The 25,099-nt window shown below is 51.5% G+C and overlaps 2 protein-coding genes across 3 annotated transcripts; one reads left to right on the forward strand and one right to left on the reverse strand.

Annotated features, from left to right (window-relative positions):
• Positions 1–814: 814 nt before the first annotated feature.
• Positions 815–6,308, forward strand: RGS4 (regulator of G protein signaling 4). 2 transcript variants are annotated; one of them, XM_061345354.1, is made up of 5 exons: positions 911–1,165; positions 3,664–3,768; positions 4,398–4,459; positions 5,220–5,386; positions 5,909–6,308. In XM_061345354.1, exons 1-5 carry the CDS (start codon positions 1,122–1,124, stop codon positions 6,158–6,160), a joined length of 630 nt encoding a protein of 209 aa, XP_061201338.1. In that variant the 5' UTR covers positions 911–1,121; the 3' UTR covers positions 6,161–6,308. The 2 variants fall into 2 exon arrangements, with proteins under 2 accessions (XP_061201339.1, XP_061201338.1); XM_061345355.1 differs by lacking the exon at positions 5,220–5,386 and having other exon boundaries at positions 815–1,165; positions 5,909–5,979.
• A 4,653-nt stretch (positions 6,309–10,961) lies between these two features.
• On the reverse strand, positions 10,962–20,828 carry RGS5 (regulator of G protein signaling 5). The gene is made up of 5 exons (XM_061345356.1): positions 20,698–20,828; positions 15,864–15,974; positions 13,057–13,118; positions 12,786–12,952; positions 10,962–12,269 (listed from the first exon to the last, which is right to left on the reverse strand). Exons 1-5 carry the CDS (start codon positions 20,739–20,741, stop codon positions 12,108–12,110), a joined length of 546 nt encoding a protein of 181 aa, XP_061201340.1. The 5' UTR covers positions 20,742–20,828; the 3' UTR covers positions 10,962–12,107.
• Between the last annotated feature and the right edge of the window lie 4,271 nt (positions 20,829–25,099).

The following is a 25,099-nucleotide window of genomic DNA, read 5'->3' on the forward strand; positions in this document are numbered from 1 at the left end:
TACAGGCTGTGCTGAGCTGCAACTCAATAAGTATCAGCCACCTCTCTCCAGAGAGACAACTGCTTTCTGCACCCTCCAAGGGCTGAGCACAAGTAATGTAGCTAGGCTCATTCTGCTCTCCCTTGTGAGTACAGGCAGTGTAGTCACCACCAAACATCCCCACAGCCAGGGGTTTCATCCTTCAGCACACAGCAGCCTCAACACTGCTGCGAATTCCTCTCTGGGCAGGCACAGTTATGCTATTGTTTTAATTAATGATCTTCCCTTGGAGATACAGGGACTTGTGATTCCCAAGGTCTGGCTTTTGATGGTATATCTAAGGCAGCTGTGTGGCCAGCCTCCTGTCTTTATTTGTACACATGTACATGAGCTGTCCCCAGATGCGTGTGTGCCAGGACACACACATTTTATGTCCCAATAGCGATATGCCCCTCAGAGCTTTCTTAGCTCCACCAAAAGCATATACCCACATGCCTCTAGAATAAAACAGGACAGTCTTGTCTGCCTGGGTTATTCCCTGTTGAATTTACATTCTTCTTTCCTCAGAGCTCTGTTTTCTGCATCTCTTGGGATTATAGGAACCTTTTGTGTTTAAAATTCTTGTCCCTTGTTTTCCCCAGGTTGCTTTACATAGAAGAGGAAAATAAACTGAGGAACCATCAAAGTGCATCTCACTTCTCTGAATTGATTCTCTGACCCTTTTTACCATCTGTGCCCCTCTGAAAATCTCCAGCTTTTATCTGCACCATTCCACCTTTTGCAATAGAGGAAGCTCCTGAAGCTCTTTCTGCCTTTTTAAAAGAATCCACCTCTGCAGTCAGACACCAAGCTTCATTTCTGTTAAGGTTTTCAATCCCACTCACTCCTTTGTCTTGGCTTATACGTCACCCTCTTCCTCTTGGGTGGGCAAAAAGGGGATGGGTGCTGCCGCTGTGCTGAGTCCTGACTGGGTCACCCAGTGCTGCTGGGCTGTCTGGGCTAGGCTATAAAACAGAGCCAAGGCAGCGCAGCTGGCTCAGAGACCAGACTGAATTCTGCAGACGCGAGGGACCCACGCGCAGCCTCTGCCTCCTCCTGCGTTGCTGTTTTTCCTGGAATACAGAACCAACCTCCAGACCAAGATGTGCAAGGGACTCGCTGCGCTGCCAGCCACTTGCTTAAAAAGGTACTGTTTATTTCTGAGCGTCTGTTAATGGTCTTGTTAGGCTGATGTATTGAACTTGGTGTCTGAAGCACAAGGTTTGGTTCTGCTGCTTTCCTAAGATGAGATATAAATGATTGCTTATAGGCTGGTTTTTTTCTTTTTCTGTTATTCAGAAGCAGAATTACATGAAGGTTTTGTACTGAGCTGTGTGAACTCTGAGCCCATCCTCATCAGCAAAACAAGCAGCTCTTAGCACTGCCACATATTGATATTCCTGTCATCTGTTTCTGCCACAAGCCTTGCACCCCTTTTCTCCTTTGAATCCTTTCTCTGCTGAATTTTTCTTTCTTGATTTTTTGAGGGAAAAAGAAGGCAGGAAGGATATATATATATAAAAAAAAAAATAGAATTGAGAGTCATTCTCCAAAACACATCCCAAATGCAGAAGGCCAGCCTGGCAGGACAAGGCAGGGCTGCAAGCCAGCCCAGGGCAACGCGGATCTGGATGCGGCACCAGCCAGTGCAGGGTCAGCCCTGGGTGTGTATGGGCGGTGAGGGACCAAGTCAGGCTGTATCCTGGTGGATGGTGCTGTGGGGCTGGTGTGGGGCTGGCCATTCCCAGTGTGTCATGCTGATCAGGAAGGGCTGAGCTGTACCCCTGCCATGGGTGCATGATATGGCTGCACCCAGGTGTACGGCACCAGCCAGACATCCCTGTGCCCCCAAGACATGCTCTTGGCTTCATGGCCTGCCCTGCAGCCCAGTGTGAGGGGGTCTCTATGCCAGCAAGGTGGCCATGAGCTCTCATGGAGGGGTGTTACTCCCTTTCAGGTGCTATGGGGCCTTGAGACCCCCAGCAGAGTGGCCCAGGTCCCCAGAATGTCACCAGTCCCACAGAAGTCCCTGCTCATCCAGCCCATGCAAACTTGCATGGGTCTCTGGTGGTGCAGTGCTTTCCAGCTCTCATGCCTTCAGGCTGCTTCCCTGTGGCTGTGCAGTGGGAGAGAGTTGGGAAAATACAAACTGAGACTCAGCCAGCTCCCATCTGGGAGAAAAAGCTTCCACTCATGGTGGATTTGAAAACAAGTGCTGAAAATGCAAGGAAGAATATTGACACACACCACACCACCCCCCCCACCCCCCACCCCCCCCCTTCCCTGTTTGCAGGAGCATGTGATTGGGGGAAAAAAAGGAACATTAAAAAAAAAAAAAAAAAGAGGAAGGGAGGGTTCACATCTTTTAACCTTTCTGTTCAGGATTGCCAAGAAAATCCCTCTCTCCCAGAAAGCTGCGGGACTCACTGCAAGCAGCAGCATCTTGTTTCCCCCTGCTGCTGCTTTCCTGCGGACCTGAGCGGTCTCCTTCTGGAGGCAAGAAGCATGACCACGCAAGGCAGCCAAGTCTGCTGGTGCAGAGTACCCGATGTCTGCCAGGGCAAGGCCTGGGTGCTGGCCCTCATCACAAGCTCTAAGGAAGCTCTGAGGTCCCTTCACTCTCACCCTAGGGCTGCAGTTGTTAAGGAAACATTAGGAGCACAGCAAAGCAGTGAGATAAGATATGATCGGGAGTGCTGACATGGTGCAAAGAGCAGTGCTGGGAGGCTGAGAAGCTATCAGAGCTCAGCCCCTACACAGCCTCTTGCTCTTTTCCAGGCTCTGATCTGAGAAGCAGGAGAGTAATTTCATGCTTACACTATCATTGCACCCTGCAGCAGGCCAGGGCTTGAACCCCAGAACAAGCAGGACTGATTTACCCACCCCTTCCTCCAGTTCTTAAATTGGAATAAAATCCAGAGAGATGCTGAGAGCAATACCAGCTGTATATCTAGATGCTGCTATCAGAAAATGATTGTCCTAAGCATGCTAGAAGGCAGAACAAAATTAAACATGAATCCTTGAGGAGCTTGCTGTGGAGCAAGGGATTAGCCTGCAGCTAGTATATGCTGGTTCCGGTGAAGCTCATGGCTCAGCCTCTGATCTCACCCCCTGGTCCTGCTCTGAGCCCTTTGCTTCCTCCCTTCCCCCTGTGTCACGGGCAGCTGCTTGGCGGTGTGGCCTGGCATGGCCCTGCTGTTCCTGTAGCTCGATGATGAGGCAGGGAGATGGCAGGGGCTGCCAGAAAGGATTAGCAAGGGTGTAAGAACCAGACACTGGTAGCTGTGCGAACCAGCTCAAGGAGAGGTGACGCATTTACAGTGCAGTGATGCCTTTCTATCATAATAATGTAATTGTAAACAAACAGTAGGAAAACAGCAACTGTTTGCAAGGCCCGCCTGAAGGCAGATGACCTTCTCAGCAAGCAAATGGTGCTGTTGAACACAGAAAATTACTTCTTTGACTTCGTTGTGTTTGTCTAGCAGCAGAAATGTGCATTATGTGAGGAAAGCCAGCACTGGAGTCACTAGCAGCCACCTGCATTTGTGTCATGAGTGAAGCTAAAGGAGCTTGTTGTGGGTGAGGACACTGCAGTGGGAATTGCAATGCATTATCTTCATCTTGCTCTTCAATTGTTTCTTTCAGTGCCAAAGACATGAAGCATCGTCTGGGCTTCTTGCTGCAGAAGTCAGACTCCTGTGACTACGGCTCTTCCCAGGGCAAGAAGGAGAAAATACCTTCAAGCCAGAGGTAAGAGCAGATGCTGCCATGTAGTTAAGCCCAGGCTGGCAGCAACATGTTAGTTACTCTTTCACTGGGCTGAACTTCGATAGTGTTTCTGCTGCTGCCTCCTTGTAACTCCTGAATGCCTGTGTTTGACTCTAGTGGGCAATAGTTCTCAGGTATTGATTGATAGCCCCTTTCCATGAGGAAAGTTAAACTAGATGTCCCTTTCTGCCAGCACTTCTGTGATCCAATATGCATATGCACATGGAAAGATTTGTGCAGGGGAATAATGCCATCACAAGACCCAGCTGCTGTTCCCCTGACAGGTTAAAGAAATCAGCTCTTTGGAGTTTGCCAATATGACCTGTAAGAATGGTCCCAGCTCTGTGCTCCAGCGAGAGTTGCAATCAGTCACAAAATAAACACAAGTCTCCAATAATTGCCAGGGATTGCAAACCAGAATTTCTGTAGATTGGATCTGGGATACTCAGGGGTCTTTAAAGGAATCAGGCGTTTCCTTCTTGGTCTTTTGTGTATGCTCTTAGAACAATCAGGGAAAAAGATATTCTAATGATGCAGAGCAAAAGAACAAATTTGTCTCTTCTGTATGGCCCTTAAATCTTCCCTATGTTTCTCTCTTTGTCTCCTTTTAGGGTTAGCCAAGAAGAAGTCAGAAAGTGGGCGGACTCTTTGGAAAACTTGATCCATCATGACAGTAAGTAAAGAGGGCCCTTCTGCTGCCTGCAGTGTGTGTGCTGTGAGCAGTCCCTGGAGTGAGCATGGAATGTTATCTTACGTCTCTTAGCAGCACACAGTACCTCCTCTGGCCACACAGGCCTCTGGGATGAGTGGTGAAGTGTCCCCTTGGTGAAACCCCAGGGACAATCACAAAATGTCAAGAGTGGGGCTTTGGCCTGTTGCTGAGCTGTCCTTTTTGTAAATGCAACTGGTTTATCCCCTCTGCAAGGGGAGTGCAAGACCACAGCACACAGTTAACAGTGGGTTAAACAAGAACCTAAAAGTGGAGAAACTAAGCCCGTGGGAGACTTTGTCTTCCTGTTGGTTCCAGGCTACACTGATGTCCTTGAGGTTTCCTTTGTGCTGTTCCCATGGCCTGAGGCTCCTGTGGCATCTGTTGGCTGTCTCCTCAGGGCCTCCTGGGAACATGTGAGTTGCCTGTGTTCTCCTGGCTGAGACACTGGAACAGTCTCACAGCGGGGGAGCAGGCAGCTGAGGGACCCACATGCAACATCCCCATGGGGCCTGTCTGAATTCCAGGCTCCCTCAACAGCCACGAGCTGCACGAGGAGCTGCCGTGGAGGCAGGCAGCTATCCTTACTGCTGGCCCCAGGGGAGCTGCTCACTGTGCTCCGGGAAGGAGAACCCAGAATTGTTGTTTGCTGGGGTTCACAGGTACAACTATCCAGGAACCAACACTCTTACCTGATCTGTTTTTTTCTCTGAACAATCTGTAGGAGGACTGGCTGCTTTCCGTGCCTTTCTCAAATCTGAGTACAGTGAGGAAAACATCGAGTTCTGGGTCAGTTGTGAGGACTACAAGAAAACCAAGTCACCAGCCAAGCTCAGCCCCAAGGCCAGAAAGATCTATGATGAGTTCATCTCAGTGCAGGCTACAAAAGAGGTATGTGCACAGAATATTTCTTGGGCAAAGGTATCACCCTGAATTGTGAACTAGGCCAGCAGCACAGGGAAGGTAATTTCACAAGAGTTGAAGGGTGCTGCTTCTCTGCTAGTTAGCAAGTAAATGGTGCATTTTTATTGCTTCCATATTAAACTTGGATAGAGAAAAAGTGGATTTAGTCACAACCATGTGACCATCCTGTGGGTGTACTCAAATGGGAGAAGCCCAAGTGGACTCTGATTCCCAGTGTTCCTGCTTCTCTCATGCAGTTTAGTTTCCTGGCTGGCCGCATCCCATAGGGGTACGTGTCAGCCCTCCCTGACGGCTCGTATGACAGAAGGGATGCATTGGTATCAAACTGCACAAATTCTGCCAAGGCTACAGGGTGTCAAACAGCCATTACAGACATCTGCCCAATAAGGAGAGCTAAAGCACATTTGGTACAGAGATGCTTGGATTTTCCCTTACCTATGCTAGCCACTCTGGGACACGTTCTAATTACGCTGTCCCTTTGGCCCACAGGTGAACCTGGATTCATGCACACGGGAGAAGACAAGCCACAACATGCTGGAGCCTACACTGTCCTGCTTTGATGAGGCTCAGAGAAAAATATTCACCCTCATGGAAAAGGATTCGTACCGCCGTTTCCTCAAGTCCCCCTACTACCTGGACTTTGTCAGCCCCCCTGCTGCTGGCTGTGGGCCTGAAAACTGCAAAAGAAGCCACACTCACACCTTAGACTGCAACTCTAACATCATCTCCCAGTGTGCCTGAACCTGCAGCAGGGCAGGAGCAGGCAGGGCTCTTGCAAGAATATACATCAGCAAAAGCATTCATTGGCATGAAGCAGCAGAGCTGTCTCCAATAGCCGTCTAATGTCCCAGTTGTATCCCATGTCATGCTACAGCCAGCATTGTAAACCAAGCCAGGCTCAGTCTGTGTAGCAAACCCTCCTCTGACTCCATCGGTGTAGGAGCCCTGGAGCCTGTGTCTGACAGGAAAGCTGGGTGCAGTCCTTGTCTGTCCACTGTGTTTCTGGTGAGCCCTGCAAGCCCAGGAGGGTGGTGGGGAGCACTCATTCAGACCCAGCACTACCCACCAAGGGACCAGTCTTGCAGTGTTGCAGTGAGACACTTAGCAAAGAGCAGGGGAATGAGGAAGCCAAGGGAAGTGTTGGGGACTGTGATCTCCCCTTTTTAATTGGCAAAAGCTTAGATGAATAGGACTTGCTCTGGTCCTTAGCAACTTGAAGCTCTCCCCTCTGGCCACTTCTCCCTCTGTAGCATCTCGTTTATGCTGGCCAAGGATCTTTCCTAGGGGTGTACAGAGCTATTGTTTTGGGAGAGGTTCATTATTTTGTATATTATTTTGTCCCTGATGCTCCCAGGTAAAACAGTGTAGCAGAGCAGAACAGAAACATGTTTCTTCTCTTCCGGATTGACAGGTGTATATTCCTGATGCTGGGAGCGCTGTTTGGATTCAGGTTTATCTGCCCTGGCTTGTATGGAGAAGTTTGTGAAGGAATAGGATCACAACCACAACAGCTGGGGGAGGAAAGACCCTGGTTGGGGTATTTGAAAATGTCTTTTTTTCTTTTTTAAATGTTATTTATGGGAGTTTATATTTCAGGAGTAGCATGACTCACTTTTTTTTCCTGAAGATGGTAGGAGGAATGTGTCAGGCTCATTACTGCCCCTGGGCTTTGCAAGAAGGCAGCTTCATTTTTAGCCACTGCAGCTAGACATGGCCTTCACTGGGGCCTTTGGGACAGACACTGACCTGCAGTTGGAGGCAAGAAATAGGCGCAGGGCTTGCTGTCTTGGGCTGCAGTACCAGGTATCGCACTGTCCCCCAGCCCCTCGGTCTCTCCTTGGTTGGATATCGCTACTCTGACAACCATGTATTGCTTGCTCTGCATCCCAGCCCAGATAACAGTTCTCACACCGGGGTTTTGACACAGCAGGAGGAGGCTGTGGTTCTCCAGTAGACACTTCCAGGCCTAGAGAAACATCTCTTTTAGCATTTGCTTTATTTTGTATTTATTCACCTGTACTGACACATACCACCATAGCATGTTCAGCTAAAAGATGGAGAGGCTTGCTAAAGCTCTGAACATAGCCAAGCATGTGGCTATGTTTTATTTCCCCTGGTACTGGGAATTCTTGATAACTGTTATGAAAACTGCATTGATATTTAAATAATAATGAATTCATTCTGAATAAAAAAAAAATGTGTTAGTCCTTTCTAAAACACCATTGTGTGAACCAAAGAAAATGCACAGAGACCCAATTCACTGGCCAAGGTTACTCTAAGAAGTCATTTTACAAATGGCTCCGCACACATTTTACTTATGGAAAGATGAAACAGCCATTTTTTCCTTCAGATGCCTTTGGCATCATGAGTGTGGGGGTTACTGGGCTTTTGAGGTCAGTGCGGTGCCTGACAGTGAGCACAGCACAGGGACCACCCAGTCTTCCTGAAGGGCTGGTCTGAGTGTGAGGCCCCTGTGACAGCTTTGGAGGGACCAACATAAAGGAACACCTCCTCCCTGCAGATGTCCTCCCACCCACAGCTCAGCCTTTCCCTGTGGACACAGAGCTGCCCAAAGGCTGTGCGGCTCCCAGTGAGCAGGGCTGGCTCCTGTGCCCCTACAGACACCACAGCAGCTACCGGGGTGTGAGCTGAGTGTGTGAGCTGAATCCTGAGGAAGCACCCAGGCAGTGGGGCTGAGGGTGCCTGTACCACGCTGGTGAGTTGCTTTTGGACCAGCCTCCTGGGGTGATGTTTTTATTTGCCTTTTCAGTTTCCTGAGAAACCAACACAGCTGTTGCAGCAGTAGCTCTCAGAAGCCCTTGGTCTTGCCAGGCATTTTGGGTACAAGTTTTGGGAGAGCACTATAGAGGGTAAGGAAACTTTCAGTGCAAAGAGATAAAATGAATCATCAATCAAGATAGTAGCAGAAATAACATATTTATGTGTGGATTACTGAGTAGTACAAGAACAGGTGTTAACACAACCAGTCCCTCAGTGCACACCTGTGCCCGTGTCTTCCCCGTATGAAGATCTGTAGTGGAAAGCACATGGAGAACATCAGCCTGAAAACCTGTTGCTTGTGTCAGGAGTCAGTTGCCCCTCCTGATCTCATTTCAGCCCTTGGCCACAGCACTCAGAACCCTCCAAGAAGTGACCAAGGAATGGGGGGAGCCTGGGCGAGCCCTGGGACACCTTCAGCCATCCCTGGACAGTGCCCAAGGCTGGGACCAGGCAACACCAGCAGAGCCCTCAATCACTGTGTTGGGGGAAAGCTGGGTGCATCACACCATGACTGGGGGGGTGTGAGGGTCTGAGACTCTGCAACAACCAGAAAACACACAGCAAGTGATCCGCTGGTGTTATTCCAAGGGATGCAGCTGCAGGGAGTCCTCCTCCACATGCCTCCATGGTGGGAAGCGGGATCCAGGGAGGCACTGAGTGCCTGGGGACCCTGCTGCAACGTGGGGTTACCTACCAGGGCAGGGTTGGGGTCCTTCAGAGAGCACAAGACCTGCCTCCTGTGTGAGCTCCGGTGCCAGGATGCACCCAACAGCCACGGCACAGGGTGATTCTGGAGGATGTTTTGGAAGATGCACCTTTGCGTTCACTCAGGCAGATGGCCAAGGCTTCCCTGCACAAGGTCTGAGGCTGCACTCAACCCGCACATGCTCATCTCTCTGACAGACCACAAGCATAATAACCAGAAACTGCTTTTTGGCTCTCTGACTCGCTAGGGGTCCAGATGCCCGTGTTAGGAGTATTGCATATATGTATGTGTATATACTTATATATGAGTATATGGATACAGATGAACAATGCTGTGTGTATAGTGCTCATACATATGCCAAGTATGATAAGACCAGTGTGATAAAATATATGTAGATATATGACAGTTGGGATTAGCCCAACAGTAAATACCTCTGGGCCTGTGGAATGCTCTGCTATGGCAAAGGTACAGGTATTGCTGCTTTTCTGGGATGAGCCTGCTTGAGTAATTAGCCATATGATCCTTCTACACAAACACAACTTCCCAAGAGCTCCAAAATGCTTCAGGGGCCACATTTTATGGCCACCTAGCAGATCACTGGCACTTGTTCAATCACCCCCTAAAGAAGGCTTCCAGCATTGTAGCAGAAATTGAACTGGGGAGGGATTTCCAATAGAGCTGTTTCATCTCTCCTGAATCCAGCCTCCACCTTTCTTTGCAGCAAAACATACCTAGACACCTTCTCCATGCCCCACACTGTTGCAACTAGTCACATCTCAGGTTTTGATGGCATACAGCAAGCCAGCCTCCAGCAGCATCCCACCCTCTATGGCGTTGGTGTTGGCATTTAAACTGCGAAATGTGTGATGGTATCTGGAAATAGCAGCCAGAGGCTTAAGTGAAAATGAATGATCTAGGTCTTTATGCAGGGAAGCCTGTCTGGATTTGCATTTCTGAGTCATGCTGTAAATAGGGAGCTTGAACATGATGAACCTGCTTGTACTGACACCAGTCTGTGGAGACATTAGGAGAGTACAGGGAGCGCACATGGGCGGAGGTGGTGGGAGCAACCTGCAGCAGAAGGGTTGGCCAAGTCCCCAGCCTGTGCCCATCCCTGCTCCTGCCTCCCCCTTGCTGCCCACCAGATATGGGCAGTGAGCACTGCTGGGGGAACCTGCACTCTCTTGACAAATCTCTCCAGCTGCTCAGGGTTCCCTTGGGCTCCTTGGGCCACCCAAGCTGCTCCCCACGCTCACCCCAGGGGAATGCCCTGCGAGCATCACCCTCTGCAGTTGCAGCACCGACTTTCCCAGGCCATTTGCTCCAGAGTTAGAAAATGTCACATTTGTGATGGCCTCCATCCTTCTCCTGCCTCCCCAACCCTTCCTGGAAAACACAGCCCACTTCCTGCAGCTCAGGATGTATTTTTCTTCATCACCATAGTGACACCATGTAAATATTTGGGGCTGGTGGGGTTTTGATCAGATTTTGAAAGTCTAGAAGAGGCTGGCAAACCCCTTGTTTATGTAACTGCATTTTGCACAGTCTCATGACCTGCAGTTGAGGTTGAGCAGCCTGAAGAGGTGGCTGGTCCAGGATGCCTGCTGGGAGCACAGGGGCTTGTTATTTTGCTGGCTTGTGTCAGGTTGCCAGCTGAAGCAGCTCATTTCAAGCTATGGCCTTGCGGATGCTGCACCAGGAAACCTTCATGGGGATGTAATGTCCCGGAGCCCAGGGGTTCATCACATTCACCTTGAGGATGAAATGAGACCCCAGTTGCCTTTCACATATGCCCTTGCCCTATCCTCATATATGACTTCTTGTGGTGGTGAATAGTGGGCTGGCTTTGGATCATTTGAAAAGAGCTGGTCTTTTTAAGAGACAGCCTTATAGAAACACATGTCTTAGGCAGATTGGAGGAGACAGGAGAGAGAGATGCAGGCTACTCAAACTCAGCAGATTTTGCTATCTGTTAAAGAAGCCAGGGGTTTATTTTTCATATCTCCAATGATGGTTTTGTGTTTGTTGGGGGGGCGGTTGGGAAGGGGGGGGTTGGGAAGGGGTGGGTTGTTTTTTTAATCAGCTCTAAACAGTTGCAATTGCAGCTTTTTCAGCCCCAACGTGATTTTCCTTCCTCCTCTAATCAATGCCCCTCGATTGGGTTTGTGCAGAAGTATCACTTTGGCATGCCTACTGCAGAGAGAAGCAATGGGAGCAAGAAATCACTGCAGCAACACCTGAAGCTGCAGTCCTGCGGAAGGCTGCGCAGGCACTGGGGACAGGGCCACAGGCTGCAGGCTATGAGCTCAGTACATCATGCAAGTGATTGGAGCGAGCAGGAGGTCTGGGTTGCTAAACAGTCCCGGTGTTTTGAGCAAACAGATCTCATTTTATCCTCTTTACTGTCTTTACTGTGAAGCAAACAGGCTGCCTCACAGCTGACTCCAAGAGGAGTCACAGGGGAAGTGGTGGTGCAGGCTCACTCTGCCACCCCTCATGCCAGCCCAGTGCACCCTGCAGCACATGGCCATGCATCTCCTGGCTCAGCTGTCCCTGCCATTCCACCAGCCCTGCCACCCTGCTGTCCCTGCCATACAGCCATCACTGTTCCTGCTGATGATCTGCTTTCTGAAGACCAGGTGATTCCAGTCCATTGATGGACATGCCCCAGCCTGCACCCCAGGACTACAGGACTTAGCCAGGGAGGGCAGCACCCACAGGGTACCCTGTGCAGCCACAGCAACACCCTGGGAAGCTGGGAGAAGGGGGCAAGCCTGGGCTAGACCAGCAATTTGGGCAAAACTGGAAGAAAACTTGTCACGTCCTAAGATGTCCTAGGGAAGGCAGAGCTGGAACCTCTGAGCCTCTGACTAAAGCCAAGACCCACGGCACTAGGAACATGCCAGCTCCCAGTCACTGCAGGGCTGGGGCTGCTCCCACCCTTCTGGGTCCCAAACCCAGGGAGGATCAGAGGGGTTTCTACTATCTGATCTTTCACAAGAGAGGAAAGAGACTGTAAGAGAGGAAACATCAGGACATCTGACAGTCCAAAGCACGGGGGGGGGGATGCTTAGCAATGCTCCTGGGTGCTCCTCTAGGGTGGTATCAGGAAAGTAAAGCGGCTGAGGAGAAGGGGCAGGTGTTTAGATAGAAGCAGTGGGGCCGCCCGCAGAGAACGCCTCGCACAGCCCTGCCACATTGCTACTTGATTAACTCTTGATAAAACTCCGACCGCACAAATCTGGGTAGGGAGTCTTTCTCCATCAGGGCAAAAATCCTCTTCTGGGCCATGTCAAAGCTGCTTGGTGATGGCTCCACCAGATTCTTCATGGTCACAGCCTTGGTGAAGTGGTCGATGTTCACCTGTGATTGAGTGTAAGAGACGTGGGGACTCTGACCTTGCAAGGGATGGGTGATGGCATCTCCCATCCCCTGCTCTATCCCACCAACAACCATGCAAAGGTTATGAGGAGGGACTGAAGTAGGCTCACTTATCCGGGCAGATTATTGGTGGCAAGTCTGTAAGGATGAGGTTTATCCTGCAGCACAGCTAACTCGGGGTGGGAGATGACTGTAAATTGTCACCCCTTATGATCAATGTAAGGCCCTCTCTGGGGAGAGGGGAACAGGCATGTGCTGGAGGTGCCCATGGCAGGAAACAGCCCAGCAGAGGCTGAGCATGCGAACAGGGGCACCAAGGCTGTGAAGGGTGGGAGGGTAGCACACTGGGATGGGGCTGCCCTTGGCTGGGGGTACAGCCCTCCAAGCCCCTCAGCCATGGTACAAGGTGCCCTGCAGCCAATTCTTTCCTTGGGATTAGGCCACTGGGGCAGCAGCCTCATCCCTCCTGCTACCACCTCCTGCCCCAAGGCCACTGACCTCTTTGGGTGCCTCAGTCTGAATGAACTCCTCGTAGATCTTTTTGGCCTTCTCCGTCATCTTCATGGGGGACTTCGTTTTCTTGTAGTCCTCGCAGGCCATCCAGAACTCAACGTTCTCCTCACTGAACTCAGAGCGCAGGAAGCTGTGGAAGCTGGCGAGCCCATCTGTGGAGGGAGACAAGCCCTCACTGAGCACTGGTGGTCCCAGGGGGCTGACCCCTTGTTGAGCACTCAGGGGGGGACATGACCACAGGTGAATGTGAACTTACAGGGGTTTTGCAGGAGCTTCTCCAGGGAATCACGCCATTGCAGAGCCTCCTCCAGTGATGGCCTGAAGGGAGTAAAGAAAGCCCAGGTGGTCCATGCTCAGCACAGCACCCGTCTGGGCTCCAGGTTTTTAAACAGTTCCTTTAAAAATCAGGAGGAATGGAGTAACAAGTGGACACTGTTGCAGAGTGAGAACAGTGGTGGAGAAATGGGGATGCTGCTACGCCGCAGTATAGCACTCTCCTCCCAGGCACAGCCAAGAGCCAGAGAAGGTGAGGATGGGGCTGGATGGGCAAATTCCCTGTTGTCTGAGCAGCGATACGGTTGAACTGTGAATCAAGCCCCCTATGCAGCCATGGTTCCCTTCCTTTCCCCAGCACCCATGGATGGGAGGGCAGAGCGGGGCTCTGCAGGCAGCTGGAAAGCATCGCTATGTTTTTCCACTGGGATGGGGAAGGATGCTTCCTGCTGGAGGGGGCGGAAAGGCCGAATCATCCTAGCCCTGCACTGCCGGGTGGGGGTCAGCAGCCCTCAATTCCCATGGCCCTCTTGCCCCATTCCCACGGCCCGCAGCAGGGAAGGATGCGGCCCTGGCTCCCTTCCTCCCCAGTGAAAACCTTCGGTGTTTTTCATGTGCGTGGGTTTTCATCTCTTTTTGTTTATTCTTTTTTGATGCAATTCATGTAAATGTGACTGTGCTACTAAAGAGCTTTGGGGAGGTTGGGGGTGGGGGAGAGTAGTTCTGGGTCTTGTTGGGGTTTTCTTAAGCCCCAAGGAGTTTGACCACGCTGCCCTGGGTTGCACTGATGCCCAGTGTTGGAGGGGAACCCCTCTCCAATTCTTGAGTGCTGGATTCACTGCAGGCCATCACCACTCTCCATGGCCAATGCAGCACTCAGGCTTGTTTTGCTGCTTGTTTGGCTACGCACTGGGGCTGAACCCCTGAGGCTGGGGAGGGAGCAGTGGGCAGGACAACCTGCTGGTCCTGGGGACATTGGTGCTTCAGCAATGGGTCTGGGGTAAGTGCAGATGCTCCCATTCAGCCGCCCTGCGCTGGCTTCAGCTGGGAGAGGAGTGTGGCAGTAATGCAAGGCTTGCTCAGATTGGGTGTCCAGCCCTCACTCGTCATCAAACCACCAGCAACCATAGTAAAGACCATGGTGGAGGCTCTGTTCATTCACTTTCCGCACCTCAAATTGCATTTGCACTTGCCACCAAGGATGAAAAGCTCTCCCTGCCCTGTGTTCCTGGCAGGCGTCTCCCCACCCTGGTGAGACGGAGCATCACTGCAGGTACCCAACACAATCCAGATTTCCTGGAAGCTACCAAATTCATTTTTCCATTAGCTGAATGTCCCAGGGATGAAATTAACCCTGAGCAAGATGCTGACGGATGAGTGATGCAGAGGCTCCACAGTGCAGGAGAAAACAACTCCTCCAGCCAGCGGGGAGTGAAGATGTTCTCCAGCTTTCTGCACAGGCAGCTAATGGGGACAAATGTGTCTCCTTTGCAGGCATCCAGGGCACGCCAGCGACAGAGTGTGAAATGCACTGTCTGTCGGGGCTCTGCCTGACCTGCCTGTCCCAGGCAGCTCTCATTGGGCAGCTCTGCAGCAAACAGGCACAGCACTGGCAGGTGTCCCTGTGCTCTCAATGGGCTCTTGTCAGGGTGAGCAGGTTGTTCATCTGCACTTTGGCTTGTTTTGGGGGTTTCTTTTGGGTTTTTTTGAGATTTAGCAATCCCTTGGCAGAGGGTTACTGGTTTAGATTAACATTGCCTGGGCTGAAAGGGACAGGTGTAAAACAAAGAGTCATTATTTTAAAGAGGAAATAGAAACCTGGCCTCATGAAGAGTGGGCACGAGCTTCTCCTGGTTCTCACTGTGACATGGCCACTCAAACCTTTCAAGATGGGTTCTTGCTCCTGGTGCCAAGAGGAAGGCTGGCTGGGCTAGTCACCCTCCTACCTCCAGCAAGTCAGTCTGGGTGCTGTCAGACCTGGGTCCTCCAGCACTGTCTGTGCAGCCCCAGGGCAGGGGCACTGTCTCCAGGACAGTCACACACATCTGATGGTGACAGGGCTGAGGGGTGCCAGAAAAGTAGCCAGGGGAGCAGCTCAGGCACCTGGCTCGGCTACCTGAGGCTGTATTGGAGGTACCACAGGCAAGGCCATCATCATATGGCCAGGAAGCCATCCTCCTTCTAGATTTAAGCTAACATTTCTTTCCAAGGTTTGCTTTGCCTCCTTTGAACTGTTAATCCTGCAGCACAGGTCATCAGCCTCTCTAGCTTCTACTCTTCTTTGCTTTGTCATTAACCCAGCTCAGTGCCAGAGAGCAGAGGCTCGGGACAAAGGCAATAAGGTGAGAAGGTGCCATCATCACAGAGCTGCCCAGAGCCAGGCATCACACCGCGGGGCCATGCACACAGCTTGGGGACACACTGCCATGTTGAAACCAGCAGACTGTGCAAAGCTGGCACCCCTGGGCTGAGGTGGGTGACTCAAAGAAGTCCAATTGCCAAATGCCTCTGGAAAAACCTTATCAAATAATGTGAAATCTCATCAGAAGTAAATTGAGTTTCCATGAGAAATCTGGTTTCCATAAAGCTGTATTGCCTGACACGTCTCATGCTGCCCTGACATAAATGTCTGAGCCTATATCTAATCTGTGGGTCATGAGGACCATGTCACGAGCTGCCTGCCAGGTAAAGCCTGCTGTACCCACTAGCAGCAGGGTCTTCAGCTCCTTCTTGTCCACCTCTCCAGCCAGGCATGGATGCCTGCACAGCACACCCCAGCACACTACTCACTTTTGGGCCTTGGGAGGCTTCTCCGGCTTCTCTGGATAGGGGATAATGAAGTCAATGGCCGAGTCAGGTTTCTGGAGCAGTGTGCCCAGCTTGGTCTTGATCTCCTTGGCCCTGTAAGAAGGGATGAACAAAGACAGGTCAGGTGGAAGGGATGGGACAGTGGGGATGGTCCCTGCTTGCACCTGCATGGACCCTAGCACAGCCACTGGTGAGGTACAAAGCTGTGTAATTAATTAGACGTGAATAAATGGACCCTAATGCTGTAAAGGTGCCTGGCTAAAGCATTTCAAAACGAGCTCTCTCAATTACAGGCAGTGCTTGATTTTGATCTTGATGGTTTTGCTTTGTCCCCATCTGTGGCCATGATAATTGCATCAGTGGAGCTGGCTACTCTGAGGATGAATTAGGGGACATGTGCGCAGCACTTAGTTTCTATAGTGATGAGCCCAGTGGAAATGCTGTTGAGGAGGTGCAGGAGCTGCCTTCAGAGAGGAGGCTGTGCAGGATGCCATGCTTGGCTGCACAGCAGTGCCTGCCCCATACCTGTCCATGTTGTGCCTGCCAGCCCTGCTTTGCCATCAGTATTCAGAGCAGGGTGCCCTAATATATACATCTAGTGTGTATATAAGTAATAAATAAGCCTTATGTCTGCACAGGAGGTGAATGAGAGCAAGGGGACTCACTGCTTCCCCACAGGGTAGCTGGGCTGGTTGCCTTCTCCATGGCACGGCTGTCAAAGCTGGGCTGCAGCGCCCTGGGTTCAGGGCTCACTGCGCTTCTCCTCTCTGCTGTTTATTTTCACAAGTCCTCTGTGGACGCTCACTCCCTTGCTATGTCTGCTATTTCATTTCCATTCCTGCAGCTTTTATCCCGCCTTTACAACCCATGCTGTGTTTTGGTTTTCCACCCTTCAGCCCCACGGGGGACTTTTTGAGGCCTGACATGGGCTCTGCTCCTCCATCAGCTGCCCCCCACTTCTGCTGCAGGATCCTGGCTCTGGCAGCCACCCTAGTGCGGGAGCAGGTGGCGGGGCGAGCAGCCCAGCGGGGTCTGCAAGGACCACCTGCACTGGGTGTAAGCACAGACCCAGAAGCATGGCTGTGTTCATGGAAAATGTCAGCAGCTGCAGGGACAGCTCCCATTGCTCGTGCTTCTGAGAAAACTTGAATGTTGCTTGGAAGGACCAGGACCTTGGGTGAAGGGTGATGAGGTCCCCACGCTCCCACACCAAGGTGTCTCTGGGATGGAGATGCTGCTATGCACTGTTCATCCCACTCCCTCTAATAAATACATAACATGCAAATAAATGCTCCACGATGGAGCTGGCTCCTGACACACAAAGGCTGAGGCTGGCTATCCTGTGAGCCTCGGGTGCCCCTTGGCACCCCACTGGCACCACTGTGTCAGGAGCCCTGTGTCATGCCTGTGACCCACATGGATGGCAGAGCAGCAGCGAGGGGGGCAGGTGAAGTGGGCAGGAGCTGCAGCCCCACTGGCACCAAAGCAATGGGCTGGTGCAGAAGGTGCCACAGGAAAGCTGATGGGGCAGGGTGTCCATCCCTTTGGCTTTGTTTTCACAGGCAGCTGTGTTTGTGGCCCCTGATGAACGGGACACATGGGCTCAGGGAGCAGCAATCAAAGAGGGGCTGAGCAGAAGTGCTCAGGAGGACAGAGCTGGGAATGCTGCCATGGCCAACCCATTACTGGTGCTTGGTGTGGGCACCAGGGACAGTCCCCTTCAGGTGATCAGGCCATGTGCCTGACCACAGGGGTTTTGTCTGGCTGGAGCAGAGGTGAAGAGCAAGTGGGAAGGGGCTTGCCCACCTCCAAAGCAAGGATGGTGCATGCCAGGGGGCCCCAGACAGGCAGGGGGGAAACAGGCTGTGCGGGAGCAGGGCACTAGGAGCAGAATCTAACATACAACAGCCTAAGGAGGTGGTAAGGCAAGACCAGGACTGCTACTGTCCGAGCAGGACCCAGTAACCCCCACACCCTGGTGCCAGTGAGGCCAGCACACATACAAGGTTTGGCTGTAATTGGTGGTGGCTTCAAGCAACAGCAATGGATAATGCTTAGACCTGGTTCAAAATCTTGTTCTCCAGTTCTCACCCTCTGACAGCTGAGCCCCACACCCTTCACATGGCTGAGGACTCCATTTCAGCTCAGCCCTGGGCCACCCTCCCTTGGGCTGTGATGTAGGTGGGCTTCTCCCCAACCTGGTCTGTTGGATTGGTGTTGGGCCTATACTGCAGCCGCAGTGCCTGATGCTCCCAGTGGGGCTCCCTTGATGGCTCCATCCCTGCTCCATCCCATGGTGCTGTTGATGCACCATCAGTGGCTGCCCACCCTGCTGAAGCCCCACAGATCCTAGTGTGGGGACAGCAGCTGCCCACAAGCAAGCCCTTGGCTATGGGACCTTCATGAAATATGAAGAGACGGCAAAGATGAATAAGCCTATTGAAAAGAAGCAAGAGAGAACAGGCAGGGGACTGAGTGCTTACAGGCTGGCGGAAGGGAAGGACTATTTAAAGACATCATCCTGGCATCCTCCAGCAGATGTATCATAAGCTTTCAAGCAAGGCTTCAGCAAAGGCTAAACAGCAGGGTAAAAAAGGCAGTTATAAACAAAAAGGCATCCTTCAGCCCCCTCAGCTATGTCCAAGTGAGAAAAAGCAGGAGAACCGTAAACTGTGGAAGGTTAAATGTGAGAACATATGGGAGCAAGCCAAGAAAAAGTCTGAGAAACAGCTTCCAAGAAACATTAAAAGAAAATATCTTTTTATTTTAAAAAAAGCTCTGTCAAACACATCAAGGGCGTGAAGGGCGCTGGGGAGGGTCAGGAAAGACTCCAGCTTCACAGACAAAACTGAAAAGAAGAGGCTCAAAGACCTTAAAGCCGTAGCTGGAAGCTAAAGCTCCTGCTATGGCAGGCAGGTGCCAGAGGGAATGCCCTTTGAGTGGAAAAGGGTGCCAGGGGGATTCGAGGAACCATAAAGTTGCAAGTGTGATGCTGTCCAGGCACGTAAGCAGCAGCTGTATCAGGGAGCCATGGCGGACACATGGACAAATATGGTCTATTGGAGCAGAGTCAAGGCAGCTCTGGCTGTAGGAAGAGATTCCTCCAAACTTATTGGTCCTCTCTGAAGAGGCCAGCAAGAACGTGGTTTGGGAAGAGTCAGGGGGTACCAGCCCCTTGGGTCTGCAGGGGACCCTGGATGGGCTCTCCAGACCCCAGGCAGCTGCAGGGGACAAGGTCATCTCACGGATGGCAGTGTGCGGAACAGCGTGGGAAAGGTAGCACAAAACACTCAGGGGACATGGTGCGTTTCCCTGCATGGGGATGGCCCTAGGGGAATGCAGGCTGGGGCTGTGCTGTTAAATGTGTCACACCACACACAGTGGCCAAGCAGCAGATACTGCACTGGAGCACCCGGGTGCAGCACTTGGGGATCAGTTGTGAGAAGCTGCAGGAGGGTCTCGTGAAGCAGCTGTTGAAACGCCTGTAGAGCAATACAAAATGATGCACATGGGATAAACCCAGTCCTAACTCCATGTATGAAAGTATAAGGGAAGCTGACCTCAAGAGTGGGGATTTGAGCATATAATGGAGGTCAATGAAAGCATCAGCTTAGCACCAGTGGAAATAAACCTATTTCAGTATATGAAAGTAGCAGAAGAGTGACAAGAAAGATGACACCAGAGTCAGAAATGTGTGGATCACTCATATCTTGAAGTGCTGCTGAGCCACCCATGGTGCAAGAGACTGCAGGAGACCCGGCAAGGTGAGCACAGGGCCAGAAGGATGACCATAAGGCACGTTTCAAGCAAAGAAATTGTGGCAGGCCTGTGCTGCTGTTTGTGCCTGTGATGGGAATTTGCCTTGGTTTTGAGCAAGCTGCATCAAGTCTCCAGTGGCACAGCTTCCACTGATAAATGGGGGCTTCTCCCAAGCTCCCTCCTGAACACTGAACGCCACCCTCACTCTCGTCTAAAAAGAGTACTAACGCATTTGTAGCTGTAGGAAATCCTTGCTGGGTAATTCACATATAAACTCTTTTATCGGGTTTTACCCCAGCCTTGTGCAATGGCCTCCCTTGCACCTCTGCTTCTCCCCAGAGCCACTCCAAACCCCCTCCAGCTCCACAGGTTTTGCTGAGCATGAAAACAGCTGGGGGCTGGAACCTGCCTGGGTTCCCAAGGGGCAAGAGCAGCCTAGGAAGCACCACCACCATCCAGGGCAGGTTGAGGCCAGTGCCAGGGCAGAGGGGAATGAAGATGAGGGTGGTTGCCACATGTGGGGCAGAGTGGGTGCTCTGCACAGTGCTGAGCCTCTTGAGAGGGGCTGGGGATGGCTGATCTGTCTGTAAGGGAGACATAGGCACGTCAAGAGGATTCTGAGGCACTTTGGAGCCAGGCTGTTTGTGCCTCAGAAAGGCAACTGCTTTCCTACTCTTTCCCCACCTCCTGTGTTTTGCAGTTAGGGTCTGAGGACAATACACTCCTGCTCCAGGCTTGCACAGGGGAGCAGCTGAGGTTGAGGATGGGTCTGGGCCCAAACTCACCCCTCAGAAAGGTTCCCAGGCTGGAGGGGAGAGTTCTGGACTGCATCAGCGCTCACCCCCCAAGGGTCTTAGCCACTCACAGCATCCTGCTGAGCCCCTGCCAGCAAGCCTCCCTTCCCTCCCTCCTCAGAGCTGGGCCACCCCAGTCCCAGTTGGAGATGTCCGTCATGGGGATGTGCTATAGGAAGAGCCTCTCTGACCACAGCCACCCCTGGCATAGCCCTGTGGGGAGGCAGGCCCCCCACATCCCCTCATAGGCTGTCCGCTCTCACCTCTCCAGGCATGTGTGGGGCAGCGCTGCTAGTCCTTTGCACATCTTGGTAGGCTGTAGCTTTCCTCGGCCAGGAGAAGGGTGTGAACGATGTCTAAAGCAGGCAGTGGCTCAGTCTGAAGCCTAGCTCCTTGCTCTTGCTCCTATATAGCACCGGGAGCTGGACCCCCGCCAGCCCTGTAACCAATGCCGTTCGTCCTCCCCAGCTGGCCCCAGCACAGCAGCTTCTGGATATTGTTTTCTCCTCCCTAAGCTCACACAAGGGGAAAAAAAATGTGTTTTTTTCTGGGGTTAGATCTGATAATCAAACTGGAAGGGCCAGGCTGCTGTTTGGGGCACTTCAAGAAGCCCGTAGGGTTTCTCCTTAATGACATACCAGTATTTAGATAAGCCAAGCAGAAATCCTTCATTCAAGAAAGATGTTTTCCAGTGCAAAATGTCACTTTCTTAAAAAGAGCTTACAAGAAGTCCCGCTGTTGAATTGAAGGCTGTGGCTAACATCAAAATATCCACAGCTTCAACAGCGGTTATCAGCTGGTGAGTGACAGTGGACGTTGTTCCAGAGCAAATTCATTTTAATATAAGCTAAAAAAAAAATCTTTTAATCATAGCAAATGTTGCAATTTTATCTGACAGTGACACTTTGATGAGGCAAAAAAAAAAAAAACCCACACAGAATTTTATTATGTGCAAAATCTGGATCCTTTTTGATGCCACTTCAGAGCAGTAAAACACACACCAGAGACTGGAGTGACCATGATGTGGGATGCAGGGCCTGAACAGGGACTGGTCCCTGGCTCATCCTGCATAGTTCTGTCCCATCACAGTCCCTTGCTTCCTTAAGGCTTGGGTACTGCACAGCGCTGTGGCATTTCTGTTTGCTTGGGTAAGATCTCTTCGACTGCACCACTTACTCGCAACCACAGAGCCAGTGCCTCTCTATAGTGCTGACATCTGTGGCACGAGCTTCTTCCAGCCTCAGCAGGCACCCAGCACAGTGTAAGTGCAACCTCAGCCAGTGAGGCTGCCTGCTGCCAAGCAAATCACGGTGAACACTGGGACCAGCCTGGCTCTGAGTGATGCCATAGTCAAAGCCCTCATGCAGTGGCTCCCCGTGCCACTGAGGGGGACAATGAGCTGCAACCAGCAGCTGCCATGGAGTCACTCTTAACGTGGTTTAGCTGTGCTTGGAGCGAAGACAGTAACACAGCCACCCTGGGTCTTTCCCTGCTGCCTGTCAGCCAGAATGTGACAGCCTGTCCTCAGCAGGGTCAGCTGGGGCATGGCCCATCACCTAGGCCTGCATGAAGGGAAAACCCTCAAACACAGGCAGAGCCTCAGCACCAGCTCTCCTGCAGTTTGTCTAGCAGGACTTGCCCACACCCGCATGGGGTCTCTGCCACCCCACAACAGTGCTTGTCCAATTACAGCCACCCTGGCCCAGGCACAGTGCAGAAGGTGTGTGGCTCGTCTCTGCTCCCACCTCCTGCTCCACCTCAACCAGGATATTCCCTGGGTATCCCAGCCAAGGTGTGGGCTCACGATTCACCCTGAAAGTCTGCCACCTGCCTGTCCTGACCTCAGCTGCCTGGGTGACTATGGAAATGTGCATCTAAGTGCCTTGTTTAACACCCACAGCTCGGAGCTGGGAACAGGAGACCTTGCTCCTCTCCTTGCTGTCCACAAGGCAAGGGCCTTAACTCTGCTGACCAGACCCACCTGCTCCCTCAGCCCAGGGCTATATTTAAGCTCAGCCCTGAGCCTTATTTCTTGCCCCCTTGAGCTGTGTCAGAGGTGTGCCTGGCTCCGGCTCCTGTTCCTGGATGCACTTCGGGCTTGCAGCAAGCCAGCTTCTACATCTCAGCGTGTGAGTAACTGAGAGCTGAAAGTCTGCTGGAAACTGTGTATCCCTGCAAAGCTTGGCCTTGCTTTTTACTAGCTTGCAGTAGAAATTGAAAGAAAAATGTACAGCCTAAAATTTCAAAGGATAAGATTCTTGAACGATGTTTGCCTGAACTTGGGCTGATCAGAGACCCCTGGATGGACTCAAGCAGGGCCGCCAGGCTCCTTCCCACTGCCTGGCACTGATATGTCCACTAGCCTACCTTGTGCCTCAGTGGGGGGGCAGGAAACGGGTAGCCACAGAGGATGGAGGTAGTTTAGTCCTTCACAGGCTGCTTTTCACAAAGGAGCTGGGGGGAGGCTCTGCAATTAGCACAGAGATGCTTCACCCAAATTTGGGGGTAGCCCAGAGCCTGACTGCCCTGTCTCCCAGCAGCTGTGGTGCAGTGCCTGCTCTTTGCAAGCTCAGCACTTTCTGTGGGCTGTGCCAGTTGCCCTCGGGGTCAGAGGGTGAGTCCAGGCCATTTATTTGCTAGCAGAGATGTCACCAGGGTGTTCTGTGAGTGTCAGGTCAGTGCCTGCCAGCTCCATGGCTGCTCTGAAAAGCCCCTTTGACACCGAGGTGCTGTTTGCAGGGTGCTTTGCCAGCCGGCTGGGCACCTCCTGGTGTGGGGAGCGAGTGACAGTGGTGGGTGGGTGAGAAGTGTTGGTGGTTCTCACAGCTCCAGGGCTGGGAAGGACAGCAGGGCCATGGGACCACATGGGAAGCCCCCGCAGCTTCGCGCTCAGCTGCTGAGCTATTGGGAATACAGTTATTTTTTCTCATTAATCTTCAGTAATAAAGTCAGCGTCAAAATCCCAGGGGAACTCAGATCTGTGGGATCAGGTGGTTTGTGCAAATGCTGTCCAGCAGACAGACACTCCTACGTGCTCCTCTCCCAGCTCTGGCTGAGCTGCACGCCCCTGGAAAGCAGGCAGCTGCTCCAGGCGTGCGGGGGGCATGGCTCCAGCACTGCAGACTTCCCACTGCTCGGAGGAGCACAGAGCTTTGCCCTGAGAGACTCCACAGAGGAACTGGGTCTACCCCCTAAAGACTTTAACTTACTTCATACCTCTTTCAGCCCTGCATGGGCAAATCCCCTGCTCCTGTGGCTCTGCTCAGTGACTGATGCTCTGTAATTTCTTCCAGAGCCCTAGGGTGGAGATTTAATGAATGCACAGAACAAGTTGTGGAAACTGAGGTCCAGAATGACTGATGAAACTCCATGCAAAGTGATAAAGAAGCTAAACTGGGATATAATGTGCTGGGATTGCAGTTGTGCATTTCAGCAGAGACTTTTCTGGAATACTGAGAAAGAAACCGTATACCACTGGGCAGAAACAAGGGTTACACAGAAACAGCTTGTATTTTCCATGGACCTTTGTCCAGTAAGAAATGTTTGGTTTGTGTGTTTCAAGGCTTTAAAGCGCTAAGAAAATATTTCCAATATGAAACTACCCAGACCTTTCTTTTCTTCCCACGACAGCTGAATTTCTTTAAGAGCTCTTCTGGGAGAGCTCTTTGGAGACCCAAGTGCACTCTGAGGACCAAGTTGTCTTGTGTACACAATGGCTGCCTTCCCCCAAGAGCGCTCTAGGTTTGTGCCTTGCAACTGCCCCCTCAAAAAACATGTGGAATCTCCCATTACACCAGATTTATCCTAGGCCATGTTATTTCAAGACTTTATTATCCTAACAACTTGCCTTTTATAGAAGGCAGCCTCACTGCTTTGTGGTTTCTTAGTTCCCACTGGATCTTCTTAAAAATTAGCATCATATGTAGCAACACTGACTTTCTGGTTGAGGGATCGCTGTAATTCTCACCCAGGCATGTGTTTGGCAGTTTGCACTCCTTCCAGGAGATTTCTAACCATGTGTTCTAAAAGTGGGGTTTAAAGCAATTATTCTCCCCCTCCCCCCTAAATGCTTTGTCCCCTAAGGCATAATGCTGGTGTGAGCTCTTGCAGAGCAAAGGCCGCTGCAAGTAACTCACTAAGCCTTTCTGTGATGTCTCTTTCCTTCTTACAGAGCCAGATCATGTTCCGCCCCTGGGGCCTTTAGGATGCTTTCTTCAAATCTTCTGTGGCTTGCCTTTCAAGCTTCACTTCCTTTAAGGTCTACCACTTCAGGTGTTCATTTTCACTCCTCTGTGTAAGCACATCACCTTCTTTCAAGAATCTCTTTGAGTGCTGGCATGCTTTTATACCTATGTAATCCAATGCTGCACGTGTACACAGACTTCGTGCTGCGTAAACTTAACACCCCTCAGATGCTTGTGTGATGCTCCTGACCAGCCTACCTCGTATTTCCCTTTTGACACTAAATATTATTCTAAAAGTATTGAGTTTGCTCCCATCAGTAACTATGGCTCCATGGCCTCTCATTTGTCACCTCTGGACTAAGGAGTGCATTAACGCACTCCATTAACACACAGTTTGAGGCTATACCAGCCAACTACTTCCACCAAGCTTCTGAGGTCCAGCCCCATGAGTAAAGTGTTTGTGTAAGAGGAAGGAGAAGAG

This window comes from Neopsephotus bourkii, unplaced genomic scaffold, assembly GCF_033783945.1.
Source record: "Neopsephotus bourkii isolate Nb327-2 ecotype Australia unplaced genomic scaffold, CSIRO-AGI_Nbou_v1 NB_234, whole genome shotgun sequence".
In the NCBI taxonomy this organism is placed as follows: Eukaryota; Metazoa; Chordata; class Aves; order Psittaciformes; family Psittacidae; genus Neopsephotus; species Neopsephotus bourkii.

Coding starts and splice junctions, on each gene's coding strand:
- RGS4 (XM_061345354.1), top strand. CDS start 1,122: ATGTGCAAGGGACTCGCTGCGCTGCCAGCCACTTGCTTAAAAAG. Junction 4,460..5,219: donor AAACTTGATCCATCATGACA/GTAAGTAAAGAG, acceptor AACAATCTGTAG/GAGGACTGGCTGCTTTCCGT. Junction 5,387..5,908: donor CAGTGCAGGCTACAAAAGAG/GTATGTGCACAG, acceptor TTTGGCCCACAG/GTGAACCTGGATTCATGCAC.
- RGS5 (XM_061345356.1), bottom strand. CDS start 20,741: ATGTGCAAAGGACTAGCAGCGCTGCCCCACACATGCCTGGAGAG. Junction 13,119..15,863: donor AAGCCTCCCAAGGCCCAAAA/GTGAGTAGTGTG, acceptor TACTCCCTTCAG/GCCATCACTGGAGGAGGCTC. Junction 12,270..12,785: donor AGACTGAGGCACCCAAAGAG/GTCAGTGGCCTT, acceptor ACTCAATCACAG/GTGAACATCGACCACTTCAC.